At 42.6% G+C, this 23,297-nt stretch overlaps 2 protein-coding genes across 2 annotated transcripts; both read right to left on the bottom strand.

Moving 5' to 3' along the window:
* Positions 1-1,238: 1,238 nt before the first annotated feature.
* pdia3 (protein disulfide isomerase family A, member 3) lies at positions 1,239-7,851 on the bottom strand. Its single transcript, XM_034534316.1, has 13 exons — positions 7,424-7,851; positions 6,354-6,432; positions 6,120-6,237; positions 5,906-6,013; positions 5,698-5,827; positions 5,459-5,575; positions 4,741-4,866; positions 4,438-4,620; positions 3,543-3,651; positions 2,754-2,882; positions 2,444-2,523; positions 1,871-1,928; positions 1,239-1,759 (listed from the first exon to the last, which is right to left on the bottom strand). Exons 1-13 carry the CDS (start codon positions 7,555-7,557, stop codon positions 1,652-1,654), a joined length of 1,479 nt encoding a protein of 492 aa, XP_034390207.1. The 5' UTR covers positions 7,558-7,851; the 3' UTR covers positions 1,239-1,651.
* Positions 7,852-13,008: 5,157 nt separating this feature from the next.
* LOC117731830 (creatine kinase U-type, mitochondrial-like) lies at positions 13,009-21,516 on the bottom strand. The gene is made up of 9 exons (XM_034534335.1): positions 21,198-21,516; positions 18,924-19,122; positions 18,269-18,364; positions 17,963-18,184; positions 17,207-17,292; positions 15,976-16,099; positions 15,248-15,382; positions 14,936-15,061; positions 13,009-13,785 (listed from the first exon to the last, which is right to left on the bottom strand). Exons 1-9 carry the CDS (start codon positions 21,341-21,343, stop codon positions 13,669-13,671), a joined length of 1,251 nt encoding a protein of 416 aa, XP_034390226.1. The 5' UTR covers positions 21,344-21,516; the 3' UTR covers positions 13,009-13,668.
* Positions 21,517-23,297: the final 1,781 nt, after the last annotated feature.

The raw sequence follows: 23,297 nt of genomic DNA, 5'->3' as shown, positions 1-23,297 counted from the left end.
TAATGTCAAGAGGGGCATTATTATGAGATAAAGGCCGATATTTTTTATAGATAAGTCACCAAATTACATTTAAAATTCCGGCAGTTTAACACCTGGCTCGTAAAAGCTCCATTATGTAACGTGGGTCATCGCTCGTGAACCCAACATACGTGTAAAAACCAGAACGTGTGCGTGTGTACAATCCCCCTAAATTCCGGTTTGCACAAAAACAAAACGTGACACGTCGGCGAGGCCGTGACGCGTAGCAGCGATCAGCACGCGACCAAACGACATCGTTATAAAACAAAAACAAAAAGGGTTTATTTATATAAAACGCGGCACGTGACCAGGTGAGTTGTACTTAAAAGCCGAATTGATACGTTTTTAAAAAGCTGGAAGTCGCGCTGTCCGTAGTGTTAAACTTCGTCGGTAGCCTCGGACAACTTTAAATAAAATATGTCAACAAAGTCTGTTGTTCGGTTCTGGAAAGCGAGTTATATAAATATATAAAACAATATTATAAATAAACGCGTTGAAACGAAGAGTAACGTAAAGATAAGACGAGTCAAGATGGTTTGATAGCGCTGTATTACCTCCCGGTGTAGCACGTGCGACGTCTCTGAACGTGCCCCGGATGAAGTGTCCTCAACTCTGCCGTCTGATTGGCTGCTTTTCTTCTTCTGTTGTCGTTCGACCGGAAGCGTTCAAAGTGTCAAACCGCCGCGGGCGCCGCCAACTGGTTCGACTGCGGTACTGCTCCAAATAAATGTTTCACAAATGCGACGTTTCTTTAATTTAACCGCTTAAATATAATAATTCATAATGGGCCATTTTTACTAGGTTTACTTCTATAAGTGAGTCCCATATTCTGCCTTAAATTCTAGGTAAGTTGTTGATTATATTTCAACGCAGGGACCGACATTTCAATCTTAGTGTGCAATTATGTAGTGAAACAGGCCTAACTGTAATTAAGCAACAATACATTTAATACCGTTAATATTGTAAAAACAAAATCGGTACAGTTTCAGTTTACTCAGTCTGTTTTTGCTCTCAAATTGTTTGTGTAATTATTTACCAAAATTAAACTTTTACATCCACATGACAAGATGTATGAAAAAAAAAAAAAAAAAGAAACCTCTAAAAGCAATGACTTTCAAATAAATGAATATCACACACACATTGCACTTTGGTTTTGTGGGCCTTTTTATTTCACAATCCTTCCAAATGTACAAAAACAAAAGACGTAAAAAAAAAAAAAATACTGAAAAAAAAATGTTTATTCACCAATACCACTTATCCCCCCGTGACAACAACAAAAACCAAAAGTGACAGATGACCGGAGACTGGTGTCAAACCAAAGTGCATCAGCCTGAGGTGTAGTAGACAGACCAGGGGAAATAAAAACCTACATTTTCAAAAAGATGTCCCCTTTTTCCCTAAAAATGTGTTTTTGTTTTTAAACATTGGGCCACCACCTCTCCACAGAGCGGAGGAGCTAAAAAAAAAAAAAGGAGGGCCGCGTCTTTTTTCCCCGACTTGGCCTCAGAGCATTCGGTAGTTCACTAAGAAAGAGTGGAATATAATTTAGTTCTTTCTTTCATTGATTTCCCCCCCAAATCCTCCTCCCGTTGTGGCGATGACGTCGACTTCCTGTTATGAGCTTTTTGCTTTTTTATAGCTCCGTTTTGTCGTCATCCTTCTTTTTGGACTCCCCCATCACCAAGGGGTTGGAGGCCTCCTTCTTCAGGTAGGCGACAAAGTCGTTCACCTCGCGACCTCCCTGCAACGCGAGCGGAGAGGGGGAAGCGTTAGCGGAGTGGACACACACACACACACACACACACACACAAAGTTACTCTGCTTTTGATGATCACGTCAAGCTCATTCTCACCTCGTATTTCTTTGGGCTCATCTTGCTTCCGGCTGGGGCGAAGTACAGAGTGGGGAAACTGGAAAAGCAGAAAGTTGAGATTGATAATCCATATCATGGACCCGTCAGACTGTACCATCAGACACGTCAGACTGTATCATCAGACACGTTGACACGTCAGACATGTTGCTCTTCTGGTTCTAATCAAACTAAAGAGAAGACCTTTTCTGGGGTTTCCAAATCCGCAAAACATAAAATGTACTTTAAAATCCATCGACATTAACAGTCAAATGTGGCCTCAGCTTCATAATGATCAGAAGATATATTTCTACACTTCTCAAAGTGCAGTCTGGCCGGTGGAATCAACTCGGCGGGGAGGGGGGTACCCTGCACCAAGACCGGCTCCAGGTCTCAGGCTACCCCTCTTCCTGTGTGGAGGAACGGAGAGCCCACGAGTCAGACCGTCCTCATTGTGGAGGTCTGCAGTGAGGACAAAACCTGCACCCAGTCTCTCAAACCGAGCTTTGTGGGTGTGGTTCCCCCCCCCCCCTCCGTAAATAAGATTATATCACATTGAAGAGACTCATGACTCACCCGCTGACTTCATATGGAGTCGGCACATCGTTTAATGTGGCGTCCATCTTGGCAATGACGACGTTGGGATCACCGGCGAGCTTCAGGAGCAGAGGAGAGAAACCGTTAACAAGCTTGATGCAACGAGAAAGTTCAACTTTCTAACGAGTCGTACAAGTACGTTTATATTCTTTTAAGTACTTAAAAATCAACCTCAAACTGCTTCTTTACGTGCAGCTCTTCGCCGATTTAAAAAAAACACCGCTAGCCGGTCTTTGATTGACGTCTGTAAAACGCCCGTTTATTCAGAGCACCGTCCTCTCCAACTCACCATCTCTCCCAGCTCGTTGAACTTGGGCTCCAGGCTCTTGCAGTGTCCGCACCACGGAGCGTAGAACTCGATCAGCACGTCTTTGCCGTCGTCGTTGACGATGGAGTTGAAGTTCTCCGCCACGACAACCTGAACACAGACGACAAGACGTCACGAGTCGACTCGCGGCGGAAGGACGAGCAGCTCGATTCTCGTATTTTAGGTCGTTGCGTTACATTCGGATAAATGTTCTATCGGGTTCGATAGTTGTGAAAGCAATCAGCAGCGGTGGAAGAGGAAGCTGTACAAGTGTAGAAGTATTACTAAGTAAAAATTAAATAAATATATTGGCACCAACATACTTAAAAAGCACCAAAAGTAAAACTACTCATTGTGCAGAATGGCCTATTTCAGATTCATATTATACAATTATATTATAAATGATATAATTATAGTGATGCATCAATGTGTCACTTTAATGTGGTAAAAGGTGGGGCTAATTTTAATTACCGTTTAAACACCACTGGGTGGCTAAATATATAATAATAAATCATAACAACAATTTTGTAGTATTAATTTAATCGGGTAGTAAACAAGAGGTGTTACGTAAATGTAGTGAAGTAAAAAAAATACTATATTTGCCTCAAATGTAGTGGATTGGAAGAATAAAATAGCATAAAAAAGGAAAGACCCAAGAAAAGTACCTCAAATCAATCAGAATATGAACGTCAACGTTATGACTGAAGGTTCAAACTAGTCAAACTTTATCAACCACACGTTAAGCACAAACTCCTGGATGCTTCATCTCACCTTGACGGGGCCGTCGTTGTTTTCCGGGACGGCCTCTGATTTGAGGTAACGCTTCAGATTGCCGTCAAAGTAATCCTGCAGGAAACGCTCCAGAGCTTTACCGTCGCGCCTGAGGAGAACACGAGTCTTTAGTTTCAACTGGGAATGAAAGCCAGTAATCAAGACTTAAAATGTGCAACTTATTATTACACTTTAATACAAATTAGTGACTTATAATGCGTTTCTGTTCATCGGTTTATTGAGCGGTCTAATGTCAATATTCCGAATCACCGGCACTGGAGGGCCTCGGAGCGCTTTCCAAGGGGGGGGGGGGTCACGGTAGTACCGTCAAAGGGTTTGATTAAAATGTAATAAATATATTGTTCGGAATTCACAAAGCCAATGTGCTTTAGGATTCAGATTAATAAAAACCAAAGTTAACACAAAATAATGCGGGCGACAACGCTGCACCATTTAAAAAACCCAGCGCGTGGTGAAATATGACCCAGAATGCACTCATTTGGATTCGTAACGGCAGGCGGTGACGGGTGGGCAGAAGATGTATTTTATTAATTTTTTTTTTTACAGATGACTGGGTCATGACACATAAGTGTGTGTTTTTATCTTGCTATGCTGTGTTCTTACTTACTTAGAAAAAGTGGTCCATGGAATCAAGAGTGTGCCTTAAGTCACAAAGTCTAATACATTGGACGTGTTAAATATGCATTTAATGAGTTACACAGTGGCTCTTCAATTAGAAACATCATTAGTTCGACATTCGTTTCAAGTCTTGCCAACAGGAGAGTGTGGGGTGTGTGTGTGTGTGTGTGTGTGTAATTACACGTTTCATAATGCGTAAGTTCTGAGTGGTAAACGTTGGCGCTTGACAGGCACAACAACATGTTAATCAACTCACGAGAACTCTTCGGCCATGACGTATTTGTCTCCCTTGACGGTGCGGATGGCCACCAGGGGCAGTTCTCCCGAGCTGGCGTCCATGCCGAACTCCGACACGTCGTTGCTGAACGCGCTCTTGCTGGCCACGGCGAAGTTCAGCTTCTTGCCCTGATCGAGGAAGCCCTTGGCCACCTTCATCACCCTGTGAAATACGAACGTTTGGTTTTACAACGAGGATGAAAGCGGTGCCTCAAGTCAGAGTTAAACATTTGAATACAAGGGGACAAACCAGTTGCACTGGGGTGAGTTTAAAGATGCGTACCTGTTCCTCCAGTAGTTGGAGCCCTTGGGGTTCTTCTGATAATCGACATCATAATAAGCCACCAGCAGTTCTTTCCCTCGCATCTGGTCTTTGTTGTCGTCGGTCATGTGGGGGCACATTCCAAAGCTGCGTTGAACAGAAAGTGAAAATCAGTCCACAGACAGCTGGTTTACACTGTACATCAACAAGTGCACTCATTTAACTGGTTTCAGACTTCAACGTTATGCCGTTTGTGTTCAGACGAGGAGCCCGTTCAAAGCTTTACTAAACCAGGTGCTTTTTTAAAGCATAAACCAACTAAAATGACCAAATAAAGAGGCAAGCTAGTTGTACTCGCATGTCTGTTGATACATTTTTTCATTATATACCGAGTTTACGAAAATGATCTTCAACTGTAACACAGAGGCTTTGCTTTGCCTCTTGTTTTATAAGCACGGTTTCGGTCTACGCTTTAGATATTGATCTAGCCGCAACGATTGGCAAAGACGGTAAATAAGAACTCGTTATTTTTCTATTCTAAAAAAGGGAATCATTCCTTTATCCCATTTAACCTCCAAATTGTCACGACATTTCCTCACACACCCTCGGCCATGAATGTAAATATGTGCCGTTACTATGCAGGGTGACCACTGCCAACAAGACCAACTACTGTGAATGTTTGGTGCTTTGCAAAGAAAGCTTCGGTTTGCCGTCTTCACTCAAGAGAATCAACACTCACATGTTGTCCTGGATGAACTTCTTTATTTTGTTGTTGGTGTATTTGTCCTCGCTGTATTTGACGGAGCTTTCTTCGAACTTGTTGTTGAGTCTCGGTGGGCGGAAGAGGACGATTCCCCTGGAAGACCAAAGAAAAAAGAGGAAACGTCAACGCTGTCGTGCTGCACCGACAGCAGCTACACTGGTGATAGAGGTGCAAGTTATGATGACGGAGCCAAGAATGCAGAAAGTTCTACTTACTCTCCATCAATGCCGTGGCTCTGGAGGAGAGCCTCGGAGTTGGTGTGGGCGAACCGGTAGTTGTCCCTCAAGGCACTGGCTGCCTTCATGAACTCTACCTGTGCGGTGCTCTTGTCATCAGCGAAGAACCCTGGGATTGAAAAGATGAATCGTGTTCAGATCAGGGTGCAATAACCATTGTTTCCAAAACTTCACAACAGTTACTCACCAACAACACTGGCGTCTTGGTCTGACGTGTACTTCGCCAAGTCTGCGTCAGCTTTGAGCTCCACGGAAGCTGGTCCAGCCTGCTTCTTAAGGAAACTGACAATACCATCTACAGGGAGCAAGACGGAGATGTAGAACAATTAAGATGAGTAGAAGTGACAGACGTGAAGACGTTTTAAAAACGCAGAAATAATTTTTAAAAAAATCTCAAATACCTGCAGTTCTGGGACCATCATAGGGACCAGTTTCATCTCCATCCCTGAAGATCTTCAGGGTCGGGTAGCCACTGACACCATATTTGCTGCATGTGTTGCTGTTGGATGTGCAGTCAACCTAAAAAAAAAAGGGGAAATCATTCACTCTGAAGAGAGACGAGGGGCCCTATAGTACAGAGTTCAGAGAGCGCCACTAAAATGGGACAAAGATAAGCAAAATGCATTATGCAATACCTTGACCAGGGAGACGAAGCCTTTCAGACGGGTGGCGGCCACCTCGTACTCGGGTGCGAGCCGTTTACAATGACCGCACCTAATGCACAGAGGAAATGGATCAGTCAAACAGGGAGGAGAGCTTACAAGTGAGTCGAATTCAAGTTTCAGCTTGGGTGAAGATCCTGGGGCGAGCGAGTGATTTCACAATGTGCAATTTTATACCTCAATAGGGGTTATACATTTAGAAAAAAAAGAAAGTGATTTCAATTTTTAATGGTGTCACTTTGCTTAGCATTATGAACAGTATTATGGGACCAACTGACTATTGATTACTCTGTTGATTATTGTATGAATTATTCGGTCCTTAAAATGTCTGAAAGTAATAATAATAATAAAAAAGGACCATTACAATTTGCAAAAGCCCGAGTTTGATAACTATTGCTTTTTGAGTTGGTTCATTATCAAAAAGGCAACTCAGAAAACCAGCAAAGTAATGTACAAAAAATATATATATATTCGGACAAAGTCCTACTTTAACTTTAAGTTCGGCACAGTGTAAACGCGTCAGAGATGCTCTGGACCAATCAGAGGTGGACACCAAAACTTCCCCGTCCAATCAGAACGTTACAACAGTGAAAGAACACGCCCCCAACTTCCTCGTAGCCTCCGTTAGCACGCAGTTTTCATTGACAACTATTCCCAGCAGTTAGAAAACAAGTCAAGACTAACGTCTTTATTTTTTAACAGTTTAATAGCCAATAAACTGTCAAACCGTCGCAGATCATTTTAAAATCACTGGTTACCTTAAATAAAACCTTTTAATGAAGCTAACTGGTTCGCACCTTTCAGTTTTTAAGCTAACATGCTAACAATTGGTCGCGAGCCAATACACATAAAGACAATTTGACGTTTAATACGTCCGTTAATGCCACAAACGAACTAATGGGAAATACATACGTTAACGGTAGTTGCACGTGAGCTCACACCGAAGAAAGAAGGCACCGCCGTTAACTTAGCTAGCTTGAATAACGCCAAATAGCGAGGATGCTCACTACAAAAGCGTGAATAAATAAATAATTAAAACTCACCAAGGGGCGAAGAATTCCACAAGAGCGAGTCCGTGGTCCCCGATCCTGCTCTCGAAATCATCATCCGTGTAGTCGAACACATCGCTGGCCCAGGTGGAGCCGGCGAGAGCGGCCAAAAAAAACACCTTGAACATCTTCTTCTTCTTTTTTTTTGTATTATTATTTCAAATGCTTTAAACTCTATTTAAATTTACGTTCAACTTTTTAAATAAAAAAAATAAAAAATTGTGCGAATCGTGTCCGTTCGCAGCCCTCCTTCTTCAGCTCCTCGGGGCGTCGTGAAGGCGGTGATCTCCTCGGACCGGGCCAAGCGCAGACTAGTCGATAGAGAGAGAGAAAGGGATGGACGTCGGTGAGGATGTTTCACGCGAGCGGCGAGGACCCCCGATAACCACAGTGTGGCAGCCTCCCATTGGACCGCACGACACGTCACTCTGTCTAGAGCAGCCAATGGGGTGCTCGCGGACGAGATACCTCCTCGTCGTCCCAGTGTCCAATCAGAATTGGGCAAAAAAAAAAAATGATAAAGAAGTGGGATATTTTATGAAAAAGTTAAGAAGAAAGTACTTAGTTTATGAATTTCAATGAACATGAACATTAATGAGGATTATTTAATTAATTTGGAAGCAAGCTGGATGTGATGATATACTATGAAAATAAAAACCAGAGGGTTTAGTGCACTATACCAACTTATTCATTTTACTGGGGAAATGTCACGCCCAAGTTCCCAAGGTGATTGAATTTAGTATTAGTATTTTGAGGGAATAAATAATAAGAAATGTGCTCATACAGTTATTATGCTACATAAATATAGTTGTTAAATCATCCTTATTTCACCATGTCTAAATATGCTGTTTTTTTCTAAATGTCACATGTTGTAAGTGTTAATTCCACTATACAAATTACCAAAAAAAGCCCTCTAAATGTGTTACAAATATTATTTAATGCACCATGTACATACAAGTGCCACACCCATGTATTGATAAAGCACCAAAAATACAGTTGTGTATTATTATTATTATGATTATTATGTATTGTCAGACAAGAACAAAACTTCTCTCTTATAACAAGAATTAAGTTATTTATTATAATATTCACGACAGAGAAGCAGTCGATGGTAATTAACATATTAGATCTCAGGCTCCCTCCATCAATGCTCATTTGATTTATTTTGAAAAAGTTATAAAAAAAAGAGATACAGAAAAATATAGAAATAAACAGTTGCCTCAATAAAATCGTATCCATGTTTACTATATCAATGCAATAAAGTCATGGACTTGTTTCTATTGTGCCCAGGTGACCAGATGACATCATACTTTAAAAAAATAAACACTATAAATATCTATATCTACATCTAAAGTAAAACTCGGATAAAAAAAATCCCTCTCAAGGTTCAAACCATAATCTGATTACATTTTTTTTAAACTGTGGATTTCTACTTTTTTAATAAGCAAATGTAGTTCATTCAAATCCCCGGTGTTCTTAACCTAAGTGCAGCGTTGGCTCGGATGTCAGAGGAAAGGTCAAACACACAGGTCAACCTGTTGATAGGCAGGTTTTCTGCAGGCTTTGTGCCTCGTATACCTGTTGTGGAACAAACTAATCCCCCAGGATTTAGTGTGCTCGCGGCCATCACGGATACAACAAACCTTTCTTAGCTGTTTTGGCAACTAGACAATCAAGCGCTACACAACGTGTCCCTTTACTGTCCATTACAGCAACAATGTACACTTGTGACAATGTTGTTTTGCACCATTTATGTACAAGATCAAAGAGTTTAGGCCTATATCGCTTCATCTTCAGGCCCTTTCTTGGAGAGGGGGGCCTTGAGTCCAAATATAGTTTTATTAGCATTATTATTTTAGTTTGCATTGTGCTCACAAGGTGCACATTCGTAGATAAAGCTGTGAACAATCAGAATGAGCACAATAATACACAGAAGAAGAAGAAGTATGTAAGTGGTTTGACAGACAGACAGATAGATAGATAGATAGATAGATAGATAGATAGATAGATAGATAGATAGATAGATAGATAGATAGACAGACAGATAGATAGATAGATAGATAGATAGATAGATAGAAAGACATACAGATAGACAGACAGACAGACAGACAGACAGACAGACAGACAGACAGACAGACAGACAGACAGACAGATAGATGGATAGATAGATGGATAGATAGATAGATAGATAGATAGATAGATAGATAGATAGATAGACAGATAGATAGATAGATAGATAGATAGACAGATAGATAGATAGATACATAGATAGATAGATAGATAGATAGATAGATAGACATACAGATAGACAGACAGACAGACAGACAGACAGACAGACAGACAGACAGACAGATAGATGGATAGATAGATGGATAGATTGGTTATTGTTCGACTATAAATGTTTCTTGATCTTATTCTCAATGAGAGAATGTGATTAATTAAATACAAGTTTGAATTGACTTAGAGGTAGACAGAGTTTTGTCACAAAGCCCTTCAAGCTGATTTAATTCTTATTTTATATTTCTTAATATTAAAAGACATACAGGCAACAATAGACTGCAGGCCAACATGTGTTTCCTTTTTTTATAAAGCTGCAGTTCTCATGATGCGCCAGCAGAGGGAGCTCTCTGACTACAGAGCACTCATCAAAGTAAGTCTGTCAAGCACCCACGTGACTTTGACAATATCTTTTTGCCATATGTTAAGAGGACAGTTACAGACTAGTTGTGAACATCTAAGAGATATAAGAAGTAATCAGGAGGACTGACACAATGTGTTTTTGTGCCACCTTTTTAATAAACATATGCAGACACAGAACACCTGCTACTGTCTGTCTGATCTTATCTTAGTTTTTATTATAATTATACAACATTGATATCATATAATAATTTAAATGGCAGTAATCACTCATGTGAGATAAAGGAGATCAGATAAATGTGTGCCAAACTTATATAGATGCACATTAAAAATGGAGCGCTGTAATATCGGACCTTACAGTGGAGTCTTAGTAGTGTATTTTCTTTCAATCCAAATGACGCTCCACTATATATATATATATATATATATATATATATATATATATATATATATATATATATATATATATACATATACACATATATGTATATATATATATATATATATATATATATATATATATATATATATATATACTGTTTCGAGCACAGCGACACTCAACACATACCCTTTCCATCATTTTTTTTTGTTATAGTATCGTCGTCATTATCCACCCTTCTCTATCCCGGGGACCTGTTTGGTATGTGGCTGAGCGCTCTGCAGTCCTCTACTGCGCTGTGGAGGTTTTGTTGTCTTTACCCCCCCCCCCCCTCCCCTCCACATCCTGCCCTCCCAAATCTCTGTGAAGTGGTTGCCACGGCAACTGGCTTGCTCCTCAGCCATATCTGGAACACGGGGGAGGAGAGAGGAGAGGGTCTGCAGCATTACGCGTGTGACATGTTGAGGAAGGGAGGGAGGAAAGGAAAGAGGGAGGTAGGAAAGGAAAGAGGAAGGATGCATCCAGGACATCCGAGCCTTCCTCCGAGCCCTCCTCCGAATCCAGAGCTGATTCCTCACCAAACACTCTGAAGTCTCAGCTGCGTCTCGTCAGAACAACGGGCGGCTTGTTGTCTCGTCGCCGCGGAAAAAAAAACAACCACCGGGGAAACCGTTGCCTCGTTTCATCACCGGAGACAATAAAATAAATAAAAATCTATTCCTTCATTCGGTGGGGCAAAGCACTCGTTAGAGCCTCCCTCTCGCCACAGTGGCGTCTCTGAACCCGCTTTGAGAACCAAAGACCCGTATCTAGGTTCATATCTAGGTTCATATCTAGGTTCTTATCTAGGTTCATATCTAGGTTCATATCTAGGTTCTTATCTAGGTTCATATCTAGGTTCATATCTAGGTTCATATCTAGGTTCATATCTAGGTTCTTATCTATGTTCTTATCTAGGTTCATATCTAGGTTCTTATCTATGTTCTTATCTAGGTTCATATCTAGGTTCATATCTAGGTTCTTATCTAGGTTCTTATCTAGGTTCATATCTAGGTTCATATCTAGGTTCTTATCTAGGTTCTTATCTAGGTTCATATCTAGGTTCTTATCTAGGTTCTTATCTATGTTCATATCTAGGTTCTTATCTAGGTTCTTATCTAGGTTCATATCTAGGTTCATATCTAGGTTCTTATCTAGGTTCTTATCTAGGTTCATATCTAGGTTCATATCTAGGTTCATATCTAGGTTCTTATCTAGGTTCATATCTAGGTTCTTATCTAGGTTCTTATCTAGGTTCATATCTAGGTTCTTATCTAGGTTCATATCTAGGTTCATATCTAGGTTCTTATCTAGGTTCATATCTAGGTTCATATCTAGGTTCTTATCTAGGTTCTTATCTAGGTTCATATCTAGGTTCATATCTAGGTTCTTATCTAGGTTCATATCTAGGTTCATATCTAGGTTCTTATCTAGGTTCATATCTAGGTTCATATCTAGGTTCTTATCTAGGTTCTTATCTAGGTTCATATCTAGGTTCATATCTAGGTTCATATCTAGGTTCTTATCTAGGTTCATATCTAGGTTCATATCTAGGTTCTTATCTAGGTTCTTATCTAGGTTCATATCTAGGTTCTTATCTAGGTTCATATCTAGGTTCATATCTAGGTTCTTATCTAGGTTCTTATCTAGGTTCATATCTAGGTTCATATCTAGGTTCATATCTAGGTTCTTATCTAGGTTCATATATAGGTTCATATCTAGGTTCATATCTAGGTTCTTATCTAGGTTCATATCTAGGTTCTTATCTAGGTTCATATCTAGGTTCATATCTAGGTTCATATCTAGGTTCTTATCTAGGTTCATATCTAGGTTCATATTCACTGTGCAGATGACAATCCATTCAGCATATTGTTGCGTGCTGTGGTTTCGTTGCTGGGAGTTTGATCTAAAACTGGAGTCGGGCAATATTCTATATTTTGGTCGGTGTGAAAACATCCCCTGAAAGGAGACACAAGATTACCATAAATTAATGAAATATTTCAGCTTCCGCAGCATGTCTTTGACACTCGGCCCAAACACCACTAGTTCCTTCTTTAAAAACATATACTTTTAATGTAAATACATAATTACAGCTGCAGCTAACAGTTGTGTGTTGTGTCTCGATTAATCTGATTCACTGCTTCGTTTATGAAATAATTAAAAAACAGTGAAAAAAGAAATGGCATTTACATTTTCTCGAGGGCCACAATGAAGTCTTTAATTTGCTCGCTTTGTCCGTCTTAAAGTATTCAATTGAGCAATAAATAAAAAATAAAAGCAGCGTATGATGATGTTAATGAAGGAACGCCCGGTGCAACAGTGTGTGTGCGTGTGTGTGTGTGTGTGTGTGTGTCCTGGCTTTGTGTTCCCCGAACAGGAACCAAAGGTAACAGCCCTTTTTTTCTCCAGCATAATACAGTTTTGTTATCCATCGTCACGTGACACTATGCAACCAGGCGGATTGACGTCCGGTTCTCGTAGAAAAAAAAGAAAAGAAAAGCAAATGAGAGACGGACAGAGCAGCTCCTGTTAAATAGATGACTTCTTTAATAAAAGACATTACGGTGTGACATTCATGAGGAGCTGGAATGATATTGCTTCAGTAGCTTACAGTACAGAACCCGGCCCGGCCAGTGTGTGTGTGTGTGTGTGTGTGTGTGTGTGTGTGTGTGTGTGTGTGTGTGTCAGCTGTTAATCGACATTCAAATACACTCAAAGACGCTGAAAAGAAACTAGAGAGTAGAAGTACAGATGGAGGGAGCACTAGATAGAAGGAATGACCGATCATCACACGGGAATGAGGGGGAGGAGTTACAGGACATGCAGGAAGGGGAGGAGCCAGGTGTGGTGGGCTGAGGAGTGCTTTGGGAGCAGAGCCAAAGGAACCGTGTGACCAGCAGCCGACATGTTTGAGTCTCAGTTTTAAAGATGGAGACCCTTCAAATGCATCTTCAACACACTGAAGCCCCGAAGCCGTATTCTGGGCCTCTAGTTTGGTTTTGGCCAGATAGATTAGCTGCGTATAATATATGTAGATTATATTATATAGAGGTATACTGTGGGGCAGAGAGGGGCAGATTAGGTAAGTAGTGGTAAGGACATAGATATTTATAATATCTATGGGCACAGAGCGGGGAGTTTGTGTGTGTGTGCCCAGAGGATGGTGGGGGTCAAGGATCAGTGTCTACTTGAATTGCTTAAGGGGTGGGGGGGGCACCTTGATGTCCTGGCCTTTCTCCAGTCTCTTCTCACACTCGATGAGGTAGTTGACGCCGTCGACCACCGTCTGCACCAGTTGGACCTGAGAGAGGGAGACGCATCACACATTAGAGCCGTTATCCATATTCGCAGCTAGAAAATCATTATTCAAAGCAGAGTATTTTAATGTCTTAAAGGAGCAGTGTGCAGGATTTAGTGACATCTAGTGGTGAGGTTGCAGATTGCAGGACCACGCTGTTCTTCAGGGGACGCAAAATAATGCAGCATAAACTTGCAAAAATGGCGGACTCTGTGAAAGACTATGCCGACTTGAAGGGCTTGAAGGTTATAAACACTATTGAAAACATAGTTACGAATATTACATTCCATTTAAATCCCCCTAAATCCAACACAGTGGTCCTCAACAGGTCTGGAGATGATCATTTTATATGTTTTATTTGTTTCCCAGTCTTTTAGTCCTGATGAAGGGTACGGTGTGACTGTGAGTAACTACTGACACGGAGCAGCTTGTTGACATCTGCAAACCGCTCGCTCCCAAAGTATGAACATCACAGACGTAAACACAAGCCGACCTGCACTGTGAACCGAGCTGCCAGGCAGCTTCGAGCAGAGGTCCACAACCTTGTCGAGGAATGCCAGAAGCACAGATCTCCTCAGAAACACACATTTGGCTGCAGCTCTCATCTACAACAACAGAGGATGTTCTGTACTTTCCCACACATACAATATTAGGGTTACTGTCTCTTATTATGGTCCTCCTGAACTCTGCTCCAGCTGTTCCTCCATCTATGAACGTGTTGACTCCCTCCGGCTAGAGGGCTCCTTCTCCTGAGCGGTCCTCAGTCTGGATGTTGGGGGTCAGGCGGCCGTAACGCTCCACTTATGCGGAGAATCAAGACTATTTTTGGGACTAATTCCTCCCTTCCAACAACGGTCAGCAAAGCCATGAGCTTCCACCTTCCAACTCTCGAACCTCTTTCTGCATCAATGAATAGTTTGTCGTCAGGCAATCGCAAAGAGCAACGTCTCCGAGTGATGTAACCGTGAGAGGTTGCCAATAAAATAAACGACCACACGCTCACAACAATAGAGAACAGCTTCCATTGTACTGCATGACTCCGTCAGACGTGACGGCATAAACGGGAACATAACGACAAACTACATGTCCCAGTCTGGACGAGAACTCTCCTCTCTCCGTCCTCTCGTGACTGACTCTGCGGAGGGTTCCCTACCTCAGACAGTCCCAGGCGGTCCAGGTTGGAGATGTCGAACACGCCGCCCACGGCAGCCGTGTCCACGCCGCCGGTGCCTCGTTTCTGCAGACGCAGGTTGTCCAGGATCTTACTGAGGCGGGGATCCTTGGGGGTTTTGGGTTGAAAGGAGTTATTCTATACAGCTTAAAAGCACTTTTAATCACGATAGCACTTTTTAAATCCATGCAGACACTGTTTTTCAACATAGAATGGTGACCCAAAAGGATCCTCCATTATCTACAGCAGTATGAGTATGAAACTCTACTCGTTCTACCACAGCTGTTGCGTTACCTTGCTCAGCAGGGGCAGTTTGACGTGGACCCCGGCCCTGAGCCCCGTGCCCAGGTTGGAGGGGCAGGTGAGGACGTAGCCGAGCCTCTCGTTCCACATGAACTCCCAGCCTCTCTCCTGGATCAGACGCTCCACCTTAGAGAGAGCGAGAGCTTGTGTTTCATTCATACAATATCTGACCTTTTCGCTAGTAGCTGTTGATTTCCTATGTTTCAGAGTTGTTGACTTGTAGGACTGTTCAGGGAGTGGACTGACACAAACACTGGCATAGTGTTGGACGTACATTGACTGAGGTGTTTGTCACACATCCCATAGTGCAACAGTGCAATAGCACCACATGTTGCAATGCTTGTCCTTGACAATAATGTATGTTTGCTCTGCCATGTTTTTGTGCGTCTACAGGTTCTCTTTTTGTGGCAAAGACTAGAACAAGCAGTTTTTATTTTACACTGCATTCATACCCTTCCTCCCCCTTTTGCCGATTAAATCGCGGCAGCTATCTGATGGCAGCGAGAGAGAGTTGTTTATTACAGCTGCTGACGTTAAGATGCTCCGCCCAAGCCCACAAAGGTCCACTGTGATCCAGTAACTTGGTTAAATCGTGCACAATCAACACCAGGCTAAGTAACATGTGCTTCTGTGCACATCGAACTGGCCGGTGGAAGTAGCATTGGAAACACGGTGGAACATGGTCTCAACACAAAGCCCATATACAAGCACAGCGTTACCTCCAAGAGGCCTTTGCAGAACCTCTCAAAGACCCTCTTCATGTTGCCTCCCTTCTCCATGGAGATGACCCGGGTGTGGTCCTCCTCATTGACCCAAACCAGGAATGTCTTCTCGTTGTTGTGCCTGCGCAGAGAGACGTCACATCCATGTTTACGTGCGAGGGTCAATACAGTTGTGCAAGATACTTAAATGTCAGAGAAAAAGAACACGAGGAAGGAGTGTAAATAAAATTTAAAAAAAGGAGTACTAGGAGGCTGGGAGATGATAAGCTAAAATTAGAGAAAGTGGAGCATGACATATGGGAAGTGAAAAAAAATGAAAGGAGAGAGAAGGAGAACGAGCCAGAGGAAGAGAGAGAAAATCTGCCAGTGGACCTGAAAGAAGAGATGATGGGGGGGGAGGGGGGAGGTGAAGGTGAATTATTAAGGAGAGGCTGGCTGATATGGCTGGCAGACGGAGAGAGAGGAGGGAGGCTGGTGATTGATTTTGGATGTCTAACGCATCGCATCGGGCTATTCCTGGGTACAAGCTCAGAGCTGAGGGAGCATTGTCAGCGTTGCTCATGCACCTCCAACACAGCTCAGCAACAAGGGAAACGGCCTTACGATAGCTTTTCAAATCTTATTGTGTTCTGTTAAATATGGAAACTAAACCATTAAGTATTCAATGGTTACAGTTTATAAAACATAATTGTTGTATGTGTTTCCAGAAATGGGGGAAAATGTTCATACGACTCCTCATGGATCTAACTGATGCCAGAATTATCCCTAAAATGAAAGAAAATGCCAAAATATGTAAAGAAAAAACTTGAATAAATACAGGGTAGCAAGTGAGGATGCTGAAGAGAATCTGATGGAGGACTAAACAAAAAAAACCAAGTTGTTCAAACTTAAAGGAAAGGAGCTCTTTTCTGAGGAGCTCCACAAGGCTCGATCCTGGGACCTCTGCTTTGTAATTTATACACGTTCAGTGTTAGCAACTTTATAAGGAGATTCAGAGTATTTTCAATTATCTATGACACACAAATGCTGTATTTCCCTCTCTTGTGGTGATCCCAATTTAATAAACAACCCAGTAAACGAGACAGGAAACGTATTTACACTTAAAGTCACAGTCTCTAAAATACAGAGTTATTTTGGATGATGTTCTATATACTATACTCAACATAAAACGGCAAATAACAAAACAAGAGCAACGATTAACTCGTAATTTTGGAAACGTATCACTCACCAGATACCACGGGCATCGGGCCAATCACGAGCCATGCCTGCGCATGTCAGGAGGGGGGACACGGGCTTGTCGAACAGGAAGTGGTCCTGTTGTAAATTCAGAGAACAGACGTTGTTTACTTGGATTGGACAGTGTTGTCAATAAGAGACAGAAACAAGTCTTCAGAATGCATTAATCTGGTCGATCTCTCTGATTGTGAGTGGGAGAGAACGCCCATTTTGGAGAACACGATAACATCTTCTGCTGGAACCTAAAGTAAGCACATCCGCAGTAGGCTAAACATCTTATCCGTGAGTGCATGTGTTTAGTTTTTAAAAAAATAAATAACCTCATTGGGAATCAGATCTGTAGACTGCTGCGTGTTTTTAAGATCCAAAAGAGTTCTAGCAATGTCTACTGTTTTAAAATATGTGCAATTTAGATTATTGATACGCGACAGCATTTAGTGACATGGAACAGGAAACTGCTCCGGTGTTATATTTCACTCAAATGTGTAAGTAAACTTGTACTTTAGGGCAATCCCTCTGTGTAAAAACCCAGCTCTCAGTCATGCAAGGTAGAAATACCCATATTTGGAACATTACCGAATATGGCTATTGATTTTATTTTCTTGCTTTCGCACGGCATTGATTTTGTGAACATAACCTCTGTCCTTCCACTGCAGGAAATACATTCCTGTGCAATTGCCCAGTCAAAAAAAAGGTACCTGAACATAACACACAGCATTCTCCACGTGCATAAAGCAGCGTCACTCACATCAATGAGCTGTTGCTGCTCCCCGTCGGTCATCTGAGTGAGACTGTAGTACTTCCCGTCCAGGTCGCCGTGCAGCCCGGCGAGGGCGTCCACCACCACCCTCTCCACCTCCCGGCGCTCCGCCCGGGTGCAGGCGGGGGGCAGGCTCAGCCCTCGGATGCTGCGGCCCGTCCGCACCCTGGACGACAGCACGTAACGCGGGTCGAAGTTGCCCGAATGGATCTGGAACAGAAGCGGGTTCGGGGAACATTTTTCTAAATGTATTTGTCTTGACTAGAAGACGCTGCGGGGCGTCGGCAGCGTTACCTTGCTGGCGTCCAGGTCGGTGGGGTGCTTCATGGTGCTCGGGTCGTAGCCGTTGTGCCTCTCTTTGATGATGGGGTCCAGCAGGTCTGAAAATACCTGAAACAGACACGGGGTTAATACATATTCCATATCATACAATCAACAAATAGAAACTGGATTCACCTCATCAATGTGAAGAGTACGTTTGCGTAGACATTTGTATATTCAGCGTGAATGTGTAACCTTTCCGTCAAAGAGCACGGAGCTGGTAGAGATATAAATCTATACATTTCCGAGCAGCGTTATCAAAACTCTGTGGATAAGCACTCCCTGCACTTTTGATTACTTACCGGCTGCAGTAAAAACCGCACCCGTATGATCGAATTCAAAGGAAAAAAAGGGGGGCGCAATTATGAATCATATATTGCATCACATTTTTAGAGACAGTGTGTATGAACAATCTCAATAACGAATAATCGACATGGTCTCAAACTGTAAATAAAGACAGGTGGCTGCATTCCTTTAATTGTAATAAAGCACACGGTTTTCACCTAAAATTGACGGGGGAAAGGCAAAAGACAATTTCTAACGTCAATACCAAAACCTTTTTTCTATTTACTACGTTGTTTTCTGCAGTTTAGACTTTGTAAATGTTGAGAACACAACGGAGGCCGACCTCGTAAGACTCCTCGTCTCCTGCCACCATGCCGACCGTCTTGATGAAGGGGTGCCCGGGGTTGTCCACGCCCGTCTGAATGGCGAGGTCCAGCGTGTAGCCGTTGGGAGTGGCCTTGTCGCACAGCTTGGCGTAGATGGCGGGCGTCAGGCTGGAGGCCATGCAGTTGTTGTGTTTGCGCAGATCCGGGTAGTCCGCACTGCACACACACACACACACACACACACACACACACAAAAAGAGTAATGACTGATTCAACGCCATTTAAAAAAAAAAAAAAAAAAAAGAGTGGCTTTCATCCAAACCAAACAACGTCTGAGGCCAAGAATGGGATGGAATTGTTTTAGTTTTTTTTTGGCACGACAACGACTTAAGATTGCAGAAGCACCGCAGGCTTGAGTAGCTTATGGGTTTCTGCCAGAAGATAAGGAAGATTGATAAAAACTGTATTTTACACAGAACAACATATTTTTGTCAACAGCAAAAACCTTTTCCAGTCTACTACGAAGGCACGCTTTCTTTCACGATGAGAGAAGATGTTTTCTATGTTTTTATTATTATCATTTCACACGGGTTCTCATGCCTCTACTTGCACCACTCAATGGGATGAAAGGAGAGTTGCAACAAAAGCCTTATCATCATTTAATGATTAACCACGTGGAGTTGGGCGTATCCTTCTGGTGTGATTGTGTTATTTATGTCAATAAGGCCCGATAAGAAACGGCCGTCTGAAACACGACTGAGGTGACCTCGGACCAACGGAGAGGAACGACCACAGAATAATCTCCAAACCCACGTCACCAGCAGTTCCACTGTGGTACTCGCACTGGAGTAAAAGATGAAGTCTTTCAGTGAGTGACACTCGGCGGGTAATGGATGACCGTTTGTTACGCAACACTCTGGGCGAGCATCAGATAACGTTTTATTAGTCTTGATACGTGCTCGCTTTGGGTGGCGGCGTGTAGCCGAACACGTAGGCGCCACCGCCCCTTCATCTGTACGCCATCCTGTGAAGTAGGAGGCCGGCCAGTTGGTTCTGTCGGTTCCTTGAGTGACAGGTTGATTGTTTTACCGTAACGACTAGTTCAGCGCTCCTGTAGGTTCATGTAGGAGCGCTGAACTAGTCGTTACGGTAACGGTCTTACCGTAACGACTAGTTCAGCGCTCCTGTAGGTTCATGTACAGGAGCGCTGAACTAGTCGTTACGGTAACGGTCTTACCGTAACGACTAGTTCAGTGATCCTGTAGGTTCATGTAGGAGCGCTGAACTAGTCGTTACGGTAACGGTCTTACCGTAACGACTAGTTCAGCGCTCCTGTAGGTTCATGTACAGGAGCGCTGAACTAGTCGTTACGGTAACGGTCTTACCGTAACGACTAGTTCAGTGATCATGTAGGTTCATGTAGGAGCGCTGAACTAGTCGTTACGGTAACGGTCTTACCGTAACGACTAGTTCAGCGCTCCTGTAGGTTCATGTACAGGAGCGCTGAACTAGTCGTTACGGTAACGGTCTTACCGTAACGACTAGTTCAGCGATCCTGTAGGTTCATGTACAGGAGCGCTGAACTAGTCGTTATGGTAACGGTTTTATGGTAACGACTAGTTCACGCCGTCAATCATTTAAAAACACATTTCACATGGTTTTCCCTTTCTATCACACACACACACACACACACACAAACACACTCACACACACAAACACACTCTCTCTCACACACACACTCTCTCTCACACACACACAAAAATACACTCTCACACACACACACACACACACACTCTCTCGCTCTCTCTCTATCACACGTACACACTCTCACACACACACACACACACTCTCTCTTTCTCTCTCACACACATACACACGCTCTCTCTCTCTCTCTCACACACACACAGACATACACACACTCTCTCTCACACTCACACATGTACACACTATCTCTTTCACACACGTACACACTCTCACTCACACACACGTTCACACACACACACACACACACTTACACTCACTCACAAAAACAGCTATTACATGTCAATAACAGTGACAGTGTGTACAGTGTTAATTAATGTATGCAACCGTTAATTGTTGGTAACCTAGCAACGTAACCGACCCTTTGATGTGTAAACCCCGCCTCTCATTACCGTTAGCTAAATTAACCACCGAAATGACACCAAATCCGCGTCGACGACAGGACACAATAATCAATCAAGACTTAATTAATTAACGACAGTAACGACGTGTAGTGCGTTTCAACGCCGTGTTAAAGGACGTAACGTCACCTGGCGGGGTAGCTCCTGCGCACCGGCGCTGCGGCGCCGACGTGCTGCCGGTGGAGCAGAAAGCCAGCCGTTACCGAGCCCCCCACGAACGTCAGCACCCCGATCCTCTGTTTGGAGGACAGGATTCTGGAGAAGTTGCTCGCCATGTTGTGTTTCTTTTCTGTGGAGGTGATTGTAAAAATAAAAAAAAAGGTTTATTTCCACGGCCGCGGGGGAGTGACAGGTGGACGGAGGGGTGATGAAGCGCCTCTGAACCGGAGCGGGAGAACGGTTTAACTGGAGCGACGTCAAGATGGACGGGGTTACGCAGGACGACACCGGAAATGAAACGGTGGCTTCAAAATAAAAGGGCAGAAAAACATGACCCGTTTACCATTTTTGATACCACTTGTACTTTACTTGAGCATTTTACACCTCCTCCTTTACATTTCTTTGCCAGCTATAATTACTCGTTACTTCACAGCTTCATGCGATCATCTTACGAATTTGAGCAACTGCAACATTTTTTATTTGCCATTAAGGTAATATTTGCACACGAATGCATCAGTAATAATACTCCAAGGATATAATATATAACAGTAACAACAACACTATTTATATATGCACTGCTTTTTATTGAGGCGTGTAGCTGAACACGACTGTTTTTCTTCACCCCAGCACACCAGTATGTACAGTGTTGTGCAAAGGTACAGCACCCTAACTTTAAAAATGTAATTTAAGATAACCTCCTTATCTTTCATAGTCTCTATTTATTATCCAAAACCCGGTTGTGTAACGACAGAGTAAGTAAAAGTAATTTTCAATGTCAAGACAGTTCAGATGGTATTTCAGGTTTGATGCAGATATGAATTTACAACCACCAGGACATCCCAGCTCTGTCATATTAAACTGAATGGAGGTATTCTTTTAAAGCACAGGACGTACTTTCCGTGTTAAAAGAATAGAAGCAGGATACTTCAACACACACCTGACAGCAGGTTGAGAACTGCCTCTAGATTAGATCGCTTTGAACAAGATGTTACGTCAAAGCAGCTAAAAATAAATTGATGAACTGCTATACCTTTCATCACTTTAATTGTATTCACCGTGCAGATCAAGAAGCTCATAACTAAAACTAAATAGCAGAATTGAAAATGCAAATGCAAAAAACAAACGCTCTGAAATCATCAGTATAATCGCTGAGGGGTTTTATTTTGAAATGTGCCGTGTACAGGAAGTCGCGCATCCAATTGCCTTCACCTTGACGGTGGTGGACAGTGATGCGAATTTCTCAAGGACATTAGTGCGTTAGGGCTGCAGCCCTGAGAAGGTCCCCCCCCCCCCCCCCAGACCCCAAACACACACAATGTCTTCGTTCTCTCTAAACAAGGATTAGTGGGGATATTGTTTTTGCATAACATTTCATCACAAGGTTAATTGAGTCATGGATACCATAAATTTTAAAAAAAAGAAAAGAAACTGCTGCAACTTCCTTCTTATAGCGATGCGTCACGGCTGGTTTGACTTTCCTCAAGGAGAACTCCGATTCCACTGTCCAATGATACGAGTGCATTTACATAAAGGGCCACAACGTATAGTTATGACCTCCAAGCAACCTTTAGCATTAATAATCTCACATTGCTTTGTGATATGATTTAATCTGCCTTATTTTTTAATTTTTTATTTTAATTAATTTGGCAACATCCAGCAATGGAATCTGTGCACGTGTGCAGTTACAGACAGCGTCCCCCCCCATGAGCGGTAAACTGTGGATTAAAGAGGAAATAGCAGCACCCAGATCACAGTTCACGAGGAATTTCTGCAGAATTTTAGAAGTTTACGACGCACAGAAAGATGGATTTGGAGAAATCTGGGCCGTGCCGGTCCGATATGTTGAGCTTTGATACCAACTGTAGGCCTCGTGTGTACAAAGAAGTGACTGGGATCATTGTATGTGTCAGGAGATGTCAGGCTTGACTAACATACCACCTGTAGAACATCTAACAGAAATACATCAATATAAATGCACTGAATCGTTATTAATCAAATAATCTGTGCAGGTTACTTATAAACACCAACAATGGCTCTGTTGTCGCTTCTAGTCATAAAATACAGAAAGTT

The sequence above is a fragment of the Cyclopterus lumpus genome, chromosome 6 (genome assembly GCF_009769545.1).
Source record: "Cyclopterus lumpus isolate fCycLum1 chromosome 6, fCycLum1.pri, whole genome shotgun sequence".
Lineage (NCBI taxonomy): Eukaryota > Metazoa > Chordata > Actinopteri > Perciformes > Cyclopteridae > Cyclopterus > Cyclopterus lumpus.
The sequence above is the reverse complement of the archived record's forward strand: the minus strand, read 5'-3'. Positions and strand labels throughout refer to the sequence as shown.